Source organism: Erpetoichthys calabaricus, chromosome 2 (assembly GCF_900747795.2).
Source record: "Erpetoichthys calabaricus chromosome 2, fErpCal1.3, whole genome shotgun sequence".
NCBI classification, from domain to species: Eukaryota; Metazoa; Chordata; class Cladistia; order Polypteriformes; family Polypteridae; genus Erpetoichthys; species Erpetoichthys calabaricus.
Window position 1 is genome coordinate 35,308,665 of NC_041395.2, and position 12,057 is coordinate 35,320,721.

At 36.5% G+C, this 12,057-nt stretch overlaps 1 protein-coding gene across 5 annotated transcripts in view; it reads right to left on the reverse strand.

The window, feature by feature from the left end:
- tep1 (telomerase-associated protein 1) overlaps window positions 1-12,057 on the reverse strand; it is a 171,710-nt gene that overhangs the window by 89,998 nt on the left and 69,655 nt on the right. For all 5 annotated transcript variants that reach the window (XM_051923151.1, XM_051923147.1, XM_051923148.1 and 2 more), the window contains exons 14-16: window positions 11,062-11,214; window positions 1,709-1,780; window positions 904-1,034 (exon numbers count right to left, since the gene is read on the reverse strand). In XM_051923151.1, the coding sequence (XP_051779111.1) occupies window positions 904-1,034; window positions 1,709-1,780; window positions 11,062-11,214 (356 nt within the window). The remainder of the gene's footprint in view (window positions 1-903; window positions 1,035-1,708; window positions 1,781-11,061; window positions 11,215-12,057) is intronic.

Genomic DNA, 12,057 nt, shown 5'->3' on the forward strand with positions numbered 1-12,057 from the left:
AGCTAACCTAGCCATTCTCATATATTTTTACAAAGTATTTTGTTTAATACTTGAGGCATATGATATTTGTTATTTAGGAATTCTGCATATAAATAATTCAGGAATAATAATTGTAGTCCTTAGACTGGTACCTATACCTTGTAACCTTCAGCAGTACCTCAAATCAAGAAGAACTTATAGGAATAATGCAAGATAACTATGGCCAAAAACATTACTAAACCCACTTGATTCCGTTCAGAATTACAAGAGGTACAAAGCAGGAAGCAGTCTTAGGTGGAGCACCAGTTCATCCCAGGGCATATACCCACTATCACAAGGGGCCAGATTACAATCACCATTTAACCTAACATTTATGCTTTTTGTATGTTGGAAGAAAAGCAGTTTCTAGATAAAAAAAACTATACAGACATGGTGTGAACATACAAATACTGTATACAAAATCCATACAGCCAATGACTATAACCATACTCTGACTAAAGTATTATTTTACTAAATACATTTTAGTGCCACATTTGAAAAGTTCTTCTTCTTCTTTTGGCTGCTCCTGTTAGGGGTTGCCACAGCAGATTATCTTTTTCCATATTGTCCTGTCTTCTGCATCTTGCTCTGTTACACCCATCACCTGCATGTCCTCTCTCAACACATCCATAAACATTTTCTTAGACCTTCCAGTTTTCCTCTTGCCTGGAAGCTCTATCCTTAACATCCTTTTCCCAATATATTCAGCATCTCTCCTCTGCACACGTCCAAACCAACACAATCTTGCCTCTCTCACATTGTCTCCCAACCTTCCAACCTGAGCTGACCCTTTAATGTACTCATTTCTAAGTTGTATTTGAAAAGTACTGCCCGCAAAAAATAAATACCCTAAAAAAACCATGTATATATTTATAATCTTCTTACGTTTCAAATCTATCATTAAAACCCAAATTTATCACAAGTGTGTTAGGGTTCACTTGTCTTCGATATTGATGCACAGGGTACTCTAAATCTTCAAAGGGAAATTTTGGCCACATAATCATCAAGGTGTCGACCTGCAACCAAAGCATGACCAGATTAGTAAAACATCAAAATTGGATTTGAATGAACTTTTATTATGTTTAAATGTCTAATAGATACTGTATGTACATGCTTTATCAATGTATTTAATATTCTGTGAATTTTCTGTTACTATAAAGAAATACATTAATATTACCATTTCAATTAACCAACTTAAGCTCTCACAACCATCTCTGTAATGGATATTACTGGTCTCTTTCTAAGGCTATATACAATTAGTTTAGAAACAGTTTCTTAGTACTCATTCACATTTGTGTTGTCCTACACATTAACTCTCCAGCTTTACCTTAACAGATCTTAACAGTTATACTCACTGTTTGCATACTATTTACAAACAAAAAACAATACATAATTTATTGTTTGCGGTGTTCTGAAATGAATGTTGCTTAGAAAAATAATGATGTAAACAATATATACTGACATTTTACACACAAAACCAGGATTATTAGGTGACTTGGAAAGAAAATTACATTTTTAATCTTTCCATTAATGAAAACATAACAATATTGTGTTATATTTCCCTAAAAGAATTAAAGCCAATAAAGTTATACAATATTTCCCAAAAAATGAGTATTGTCTATAAAGGTAATATAGGTTAAATTACAGGTTTCATTTTTCAGTGATTAGAGAGAAAAAACAGAAATATTACCTTTATTCCTTGAGCTGTTAAATCAAAAAAGAAATTGGATACTGACAGTTTTTCCTGTGACTCTGGAAAAGCCTACATGAACATAAAAAAGCAAGTTATGATACTGAAGAAACTACTACCATGTAGAACATGTGCAAAGGCTTTGCATCCTGGCAATTAATATATACTCACTTTATTACAATATGGCACAACTCTGCATATGGTAATCACTACTAGAAGACTTAAGTTAATATTCTGATCTAAATCTTCGTCTCTGCACAGCAAAATCTATTGGAATAAATTTTCTTAACATCAACAGGGTTATGTAATTTTAGAATGCTAATAACTGTGTCATATTTCATCAGGACTAAGTTGTTTTTGAGTTATGATGTCAGATTTAGACATTAATTAATAGACAGAAAGTAATATACTCCCTGCAAAAGTGCTTATAAAAGTTTTGTTTAAAATCTTACTAAATTATTTAATTTGTTATTTCTTTATAGTGTTTCCCCTTGGGGTTATTAATAAAGTATCTATCTATCTATCTATCTATCTATCTATCTATCTATCTATCTATCTATCTATCTATCTATCTATCTATCTTTAACATTTCATAACTTTAAGCATTGCCTTGTTCTATTGAGTTAGTTGCTAACTCTTTTAATTATTTAGTGGCATATGCATATTGCATTTATAAATTATCAATAGAGCCTTAGAACTGCTATGTATACAGTGCATAAAACACTTGTACTGCTAAAATCTTGAATGCTCAGTAAAGAGAAACAACGAACAAAATTGACTTTTGTTCTGACAGTCCAAAAGTAATGTGACCCATCAACCCTGCCCCTCCATTCTGTCTGTAAGAGAAAGCACCTTCTCCTCTTCCTTCAATGTTCTCCCCAGCTTTTTCTTTCTCCCCTCAGTAATACATTTTTTTGGTTCAAGGAAGATAAAATGCATTTGTAATGGATATGAAAAACTCGCAAATGAGACTTTGCATCCATCTGTTGTGAGCAGTTTGTTTTCAAGTCTAGAGGACTTTGAAGTCTGCTATAATAAATAAGGATGACAAACAGCAGTACGGTGACTGGGTGAAAAATGGTTCAGAATTATGACACCCAGATGACACTCAGCTTCTCTCTCAAAAGTATGGCACGACTACAATACAAAAAGCTACAAGAACGATTCTTCTAAATGTCTACTGTGCAATTTTTTCATCAGTCTTTGGATCCTACTGAGCTCCTAGCTGTCCAGGAATTAGTGGAAGAACACCAACAGCTCTGTCAGTCCAAACTACTGATGCATACATTAGAACAATCTAGACGAGAACGGGACATTCAGCCCAAGAAAGCTTGCCAGTCCTATCCACTTAATTCTTCTAAAAAAACATCGTCAAGTTTTGAAAGTCCCTAAAGTCTTACTGTCTACCACACTACTTGGTAGCTTATTCCAAGTGTCTATCGTTCTTTGTGAAAAAGAAAAACTTCCTAATGGTTGTGCGAAATTTACCCTTAACATGCTTCCAATTGTGTCCCCATGTTCAATATGAACTCATTTTAAAATAACAGTCTCAATCCACTGGACTAGTTCCCTTCATAATTTTAAACACTTCAATCATGTCTCCTCTTAATTGTCTTTTGCTTAAAATTAAAAGGCTCAGCTCTTTTAATCTTTCTTCATAATTTATCCTCTATAGCCCTGGAGTTAGTCAGTCAATCAGACCTAGTCGCTCTTCTCTGGACCTTTTTCTAGCGCTGCTATGTCTTTTTGTAGCCTGGAAACCAAAACTGTACACAGTACTCCAGATGAGGCCTCACCAGTGTGTTATAAAGCTTGAGCATAACCTCTTTGGACTTGTCCTCTAGAGTGAATTCTGTGTGTGTCTGCCTTTTCCCATTGTACTTTGTGAACTTTAAAAGGAAGGAATCTGGGGATATTTAAAATGGTTTTATATTATTATAGAAATACTGTCTGCATCTTCAAGACTGATCAATATATTTCTTCTGTAATAGAAATAGGTGGGAGGTGAGGAAAATTGGGCAGATTTTGTTTAGCAAAGTTTCCAATTTGGAGAAAGTGGAAAAATTGTGTTGACGGGAAAACTAAATTTTGAGTGTATTTGCTCATAGGATGCAAAGACATTAATTTATATACAAATCTCTGAATGATTGAATACTGTCCATTTCCCAAACATTAAAAACTGTGCAAGTTTAACAGGGTGGAAAAAGGTGGCTATCATGTAGAGTAGGGGTCTGGCAACGGAGACTCACTCAGTGAAGGGCTACAGCAAAATGGCTGCCCCCTTCACTGAGGACACTTCTCAGAATGCTAGGCAGGTGGGGCTTTGCAGCGGCGCAGAAAGAGGTGAGAGAGTATTACAACGAAGTATTTTTAAGGTCCCGACAGTTTCCCCATATGACACGAGTCTATAGAAATCTTGTTACTACGAAGTACATTCACCAGATATTTTCATTACAACAAAGTGACCTTTAAATGCTTGAATGAATCATCCACAGAGCAGTTAGTTCTGTGGTCACAGCTCAGTTCTGCACATTTGCACAACGATCCCAAAACAGAAACATTGTTCTTTCTTCAAACTTTCCTTGTACTATTTTTTTGCTGTTTTTGTTTTCTGTGGTTTTCAGTGATACCTTTTGCTTATTGCTCATTAACATTTGAAAAACATCCATTGGAATTTAACTCATTGTCACCCTCCTATAGAAGCGGCAGACACGAAAAAACAATAACAGTGTTAATGTTGTTGGAATGACAAATGCAATGCATATGTCTTTGTTATATGCAAAAAAGAAGAAAAATCTCGGGTTGCAAACGTATGTGAACTGCTGCATTTGAAGACAGTTTTTATGTGGTTCAGTGATGCTCATTCAAGAAACATTCCTATGAATGCAGCACTCATTCAAGAAAATGTGAGGTTTTTAAACTCTCTTGGGACCTCTGTCAACGGGACAACACGCCGAAGAGCGTCCCAAAGTGCGATCACCGCATCTGTGGAAGACTGTTTATCTGTTGTCAGGACAACAGCAGGCTCACAGCTCTGCTGTGTCTCTCCGCCAAAGCAAACAGAAAAGATCTCGATGGGTGATGCAAGGAACATTGTAAATGCAGGGAACATGATTACTTGGCCACTAACCTGGTCACAACCCTGCCTGACTGCTGTGTCTATTAATAGGAGAGTGGCAGATCCTGCTACAATTAATAACGCTGGTTTTGCTAAAGTACTGACTCAGTCTCGTTTTTCGGGGTGTAAGACAGGGACTTATAGTGCGACCACGATCTTTTAGGAATCGCTTCTGTGGCGCTTCACTGCAGCGCTGTGAGCCTGCTGTTGCCCTGCCCCAGCAACGGACAAACAATCTAACACAGACGCGGTAATTGCACTTTGGGACGCACTTCAGTGTGACATTCCTGTTGGGGGGGGGAGGGGCTTGGGGGATCCCAAAAGAGTTCAGAAACCCCACAATATGAACAGGCATACAGGCACTATTGGGCACCCCACCTTTACCCACTCTGCAGACTCAGTACCGAGCCAGGCTGGAGGAGCCTGAGGAAGAAAATCTGAGGCAGTGTGGAGCAGCAGCACGTGGGGCAGAGGCAGAAGTTACTCATTATTCAAGTTGCCAGAAAGTGGCTGCATTCAAAGCCAAACTTGATTTATGGGGTCAACGAATGAACATTGGGATTTTTGATACGTTTCAAACGTTAGCAGAGGTTGTTAAAGATACCAAGCCAGGGCCTTCTTTCTCCCAGCTAGTGTATGACCACCTATCTCAGCTTTCAATAGAGTTTGAGCATTATTCCCAACTGAAATGGGATGGAAGGGATCCGTGACCCATTTGTGTATAAGCCAGGTGAATCAACTTTGTCTGTGCTTGAAGAAGATCAACTGTTTGAGGTTGCAAATGATGGTGGCCTTAAAAGTATGTTTGAGACAACTTCAAATCTCCATACGTTTTGGATTAAAGGTCAAGGTGGAATATCCTGAGGTTGCCACAAAAGCACTGAAATGTCTGCTTCCATTTCCAACATCCTATCTTTGTGAGGCAGCGTTTTCTGCAGTGACAGCAACCAAAACGAGATTACGGAGTAGACTGAACATAAACAACATACTCGGTGTGTCACTGTCTTCCATCGTCCCCAGATGGGATCGTCTGGTTGCAGGAAAACAAGCTCAGGGCTCCCACTGATTCTGCATTATGGTAAGTTGTATAATTTTTATTACAATATCATAACTTAATAAAAATAGAAATGTAATGTAAATTTTGTATGAAACTGCCCTATGAACCTGCCTCGAATCCCCCACCCCCATCCCCCAACCCCCAACACCGGTCCCTGGAAAAATTTGCTTCTAGTAAAGCGGTCCTTGGTGTTAAAAAGGTTGGGGACCACTGATGTAGAGGTGCCACAGATAAAATATTCTCTAACTTAACGTGCTAACTACATTGGTTCCATATTCTAAGTGAATGAAGGACAATTGGGTTGTTAGTATATTGATGATACCTTGTATTTACTGGTGTACAAAGCAAGGAATATAAAAAACACTGTCTGGAAGTTGATAGCGTAGAGTCCACTACGTCTCCTAAATCCTTCTCATAAGGTGTACTCTCAGTTTTCAGACCTCCCATTACCTGACTCCCTTGACTCAAGGAGCACAAAGGAGGGTCACAACAGTGGGAAAAAGCAGGACAATTCTGCAGGTAGTCTTCTTCTCCTGACCACAGATAGCACATAAATGGATCTACACTGGGATAATATCAAGGAATAAGTTTTACGGTACATTGGCGGAAACTACAACTCCAGGTATAGAGAGTCTACATGCCTAAAACTGGCCTTGAAAAACCTCCTGTCAGAGAATGCTACAGAATAGTGCAAGTATCATTTGTTGGTGGATAATATGAAGATAAAAGATATACATTTGATTGTGAACCAAGCCCTTTGACATAAGACTGTTGTGGCATTTTGCTGGTGATACTGCCTTTGTTATTCCATCAAGGAACTACATGACTTTAAAGTGGACCATATGTTTCAGCCCTACATTTGCCTCACATTGCACGATTTGGGATTTATTTCTATAATTCTACATCTGCATATGCTTTATTTGGTGTTAAATTTGATGTGTGGAGGAAGGTGATGATGCAAGATAATCATGATGTCTGTTTGTATAATTATATAGTATTGTTAATACAGTAGAACCTCGGTTCACGAATGTCTCGGAACACGTACAAATCGGTTTAGGACCAAAAAGTTCGCCAAACTTTTGCATCTGTTCACGACCACATACTCGGTATACGAACAAGCCAATTTCCCTTTCGGTTTGTACGTGTTCAGTCTCTCTCGAGAGAGAGAGCGAGAGAGCGTGACACACACAAGAGAGAGACACACATACACACAGGCACGCGAGAGAGAGACACGCACACAGGCGCGTGAGAGAGACACACACACACACAGGCGAGTGAGCGAGCGAGAGAGCTGGACACATAAGGTAGAGAAGGCAGTTAAAGAATGCACTGGGCTTGTTTTTGTTGTCACTTCTGTTTACAGCGATTGGTTTGTAGCGTGCATTGTTGCAATGTTACTTTTCTTGGTGGTTTATTAAATTACAGATTTTTTCAAATGTTCATTTTTTTTCCTTGTGCTTAAAACTCATTAAAAAAAAAGTGTTTTTAGCCAGAGGTTGGTAGCGCTATAGCGCGAACTATTGCAGTGTTAGTTTTCTCTATTGTTCAAGGTTTTCTGAGTGTTACTCAATGTTTTTACATTTAGTTTACTATTACGCTGTGCATTCTATGGTTTAATTAACTATATTTGTGCTTAAAAACTTAAAAAAAATATTTACATAGAGTTCGTATGGTCTGGAATGGATTAATTGTATTTATATACAATCCTATGGGGGAAATTACTTCGGTTCACAACCAAATCGGGTTATGACCAGAGTTTTGGAACAAATTATGGTCGTGAACCGAGGTTCCACTGTATCCCTATATACTGTGCATAAAGCGATAAGACATCCGCCCTGCAACCATGTCCTTGCCTGGTGTAATGTTGCATAGCATCCACAAGAGGGTGGGAATGTCGGATCAACAATGAAAGTAGCTGGCATAAGACAGTAAACCATACAGCATAAGTTTGTAAGTCTAACATCACAAAATCCACAATAGAGCTGGAATGTCCACTGAAGAAAGGCAATAAGAAGCACTAAGAAAAAGGCATGTAAGGGTTGGCAATACTGGTGAACAGAGGTTCATAAATGAAGGACACGATCGAAACAGACAGACTCACCATTGTACCATTAAGTCTGTTTCAATAAATGAGATTTTCACTATGCTAGATACAGAACTGTGCAAAATACTGTAAAATAAGAATGCTTCCACAAATATAAATTCTAATTGTTTATTTGTATCAATTTACAAAATGCAAAGAGAGCTAATAGAAGAAAAATCTAAATCCAATCAATATTTGGTGCGACTACCCTTAGCCTTCAGACCAGCATCAATTCTTATAGGTACACTATAAAGAAACGGGCAATGTTGAGGACCATAGACGCAGCAGTTGGCTAAGGAAACTTGTGCAGCAGATGAAGGACACATCATGCTTACTTTCCTTTGAAATTGGAAGATGCCCAGAAGAGCCATCAGCACAAAGAAACGCAAAAGACAAGAAACGCAGTTTACAGCATTCCATGCAATGCACGCCTAGCAGTATACGTGGGACAAACATCCAAAGACTCGCAACAAACATACATGAACATCACAATGCTGCCAGAAGACAGACCCATGGTCTCTGATTTACACACATGCAAGTTCCACCAGCCACACGTTTAACCAGGACACCGTAAAAATAAAATTCATGGCCAATAATAAGAGTGCCAGAGAATTGGCTGAATCTTGGCTCTCTAATGAAAATGCCATTAACAGAAACTTGGACTTAAACTGAGCATTTGCAGGCTTAAAAAGAAGAACATTCAAATAAGAAAAAACACTTTATGACCAACACCTTCCGAACCTCACCTTATTAATCCACCCCCCTTTACAATCTCTTCCTCCACTCCTACCCTTCACCTGCTATATATTTCCTTTGATTCATGTATGTCTAATCATTTTCCATTGATGATGATACCTGGTAGGTTGTTGAAAGCTTAGAAATAAAAAACTATTTTAAGATACGCAAATCTTTTTCTCCCTTTGTGGATCTCTAGCTACAAATACACATACATATATACATATATATTCAAGGTTTCTTTATTTAGTTGTGTTCACACAAAAAAAACATGAAATTTGCCTTCTCAGTTGCATCTAATAACAAGACAGAAAGAAATAAAACAAACCAAATAGAGACTAGACAGGTTAAGGTAAGGCAGTTTGATGGTTACAGGATACATATCAAATCTTAATCATTTTCTCCAATATTCCTTATTAAAAAGTTGTATGGCACTAGGAAGAATGGAATTTCTGGAGCTATTTGTGTGGGTTTTCAGAGTTACTATCCTTCCTGATTTACTGAAGTTAAGTTCAACATGGAACAGATATCTGTCATCAGTTTAGATGAATTACAGTTTCTTTGGCATTGTCCTCTGAAATACACTACCCAGATCATCTACTTCAAGCCCCAATAACTTTACCTGCTGGAGCTTTTTTTTTTTTTAATTTTGGTTTGGTTTGTCAGACCAGTAAACCAGGCAATTAAACTGAAAGTGGTATACTGGATCATACTGCAATAAAAGCGCATCATTGTATACTTTAAACAGTTCGAGTTTATGGTGGAGAAATAAGCGCTGACTGCATTTAGAGATTTTTTTTTTGGTATTTGCATTCCAGTTAAGATTGTTACCTAGGTTATTTATAAGTATTTATATTCATTCACTATTTCTACCTCCTCCCCCAAAATAACAATGGGTGAACATACATATTTCTGTCTCTTAAAATCAAGTATCATTTCTTTGGTCTTTTTTACATTCAGAGAGAGAAAGTTTTTATTACACCAGTTAAACATAGTCCACTTGACTTAGATAGTAACTTTCATCCTCCCAAGATATGTGTCCTATGAGGATGGTGTCATTAGCATATTTGATAATGGAGCAATGGTCATTGTTCTGTCTCAGGTCACTTGTGTATACAGTAAATAGTAATAGCGTCAAGACACAACCCTGCAGACTTCCTGTGTTTCAATGAATGACTTTTGAAAAAGCATCCTGTACCTTGACTGTCTGAACGATTTAAAAGAAAGTCCTTAATCAATAATATGATAAATGGGTTTATATTCATACTATTCAGTTTCACAATTAGTATGTGAGGATGTATGGTACTGAATGCTGAAGAAAATAAAAAATAGTGCTCTGACATATGAACCAGGCTGATCAAGAAATGTGTAGATTTGATGTAAGATAACAAGCATGTTTAACACTTCTGTTTGCACAGAAAGCAAATTGGTGGTTATCTTGAAAAAAAACTTTGTATCTGTCATTAAAACAGTATACATAAATTCTAAAACCTGATGTTGAAGTGGTTGCCTGGAATGGATAGTTACAATAAGGAGTCTTGGCCAACTTTTTTTTTTCTTTAAATTAATTCATGCTGGTAACCGAGGGGGCAAGTTCTCATCATTTGTTTAATCAGATACACATGGAGTGGTGCGAAGTTATAGTTAATGGGTCCTAGAGTTTGTATGTAGGTACTCAGGATTGATGATGCTGAGAAGAAAACTAAGTTAATGAACAAAATCCTTAAATAAGTGTTCTTTTTGTCTAAGTTAAATACTGTAGAAGTTGTGTCTTCATGGATCTGTATGTCTGGTATGCTGGACTAGATACTGTACATACCATGAATGACCACTAAAAGCTCTTAATAATTAACTGGATGTGTGCCTCAGGCTTGAAGTCATTAATGTATGTACAGTATTTGTAGATTTTCTTTCTGTGAATTTCACACTATATTATAATACATGAAAATTCTCTGTATTGATTTATAAATTTAGTTTATTCAATTTAATTCCAAAAGAAATACAAGTTATTGTTTTGAATTACCCTTGTAAAGTGCCTTTTAGTGGGGCATGCTGTTAATGATACAATACAAAAAGTCTGATTGAATGATATTTATTTCAGTTTTAGTTAAAATGCTATGCTTTATAAGCAGAGCTGAACAATGGTCGATTAAAAAAAATAGAAGTCAAACATACTTACCATTGACTACTGAAATAAATTTCACAAACAGCCCAATTTTGAGCAGTATAAATTAGAGATGCTAGGAAGGTTCATATGAAATTGACATTATTATTTTTATCTAATCCCTAACAAATGTGCATAATATACTTTTAGGATATTTTCCAATTAAGCAGCATAGATAAAGTTGCCAACTGCTCACCTCACATTGCTGCATCAGGGGCTCTAGATTCTCCAGTACAGTTCCATGCTGTAGCTTTGCTTCCTGATATTTATCATCTTCAAAGAAATACAATTTTGCATTTTCACTAACACTTGCCATCATTAGTCCTAACAACAATGCAACCTCTTTGACCTAAATAAAGAGATAATAGCTTTAAAACAGTTCTGCTAAAACCTCAATAAACATAAATCAGTGAAAAAATATATTTATACACATACAGTATTTTAAACTAGAATTAAAAACAAAAATATAATTAAAAACACACACACGTATATACAATTGGGCTTGTACAAATGTCTCATTTAAATTGGGGGGAAAATTTTGGGAACCACCTTCAGCATACTCTGAGTTGCATAAAAGACTTGATTACAATGCAAGACACTGTTAGAATTGTCAAAAGTGCAAATCCTTTCCATACTAGGTGACAAGATGTTAGGTGTTGTGACTTACTCTTAAAAAAATATCAATCATCTTTCTATTTTTGATTTGACTAATTTTTCAATAAACTAGGCAGATATTGCCCTGTACACATTGTTGCACACCTCACATTTTAAGTACAGTATATTGGTGCATGACAATTAATCATTGCATTGGCATAAGAATAAGCCATATGAAGATTTTATTGTTCAAAACTCACAATACTGAACTGTCCTTTAATCAATATATAAAATACGAACTTGGGCGGCAAAAAAGAAGTAAAAATGTGAACTGTGAAAGCTGGCACTGATTAACCTACCAGCAATAAGGACACATGAGTAAATATCCAGCAATTAGAAAACATACACCTTTTGACTTTACTTAAACAGTCTCCTGAAACTTTTAAATTCGAATCTTTAATCCCATATTAAACACACTCTGCATATTTTTAAGCAGCTTGATTTTAAATTCAGTATCTTTACTGACTTGAACCTTATATCTTTTAGATCATTCTTTTACAATCTTGAACAGATTGTTAACTTATTAGACCTGCAGTAA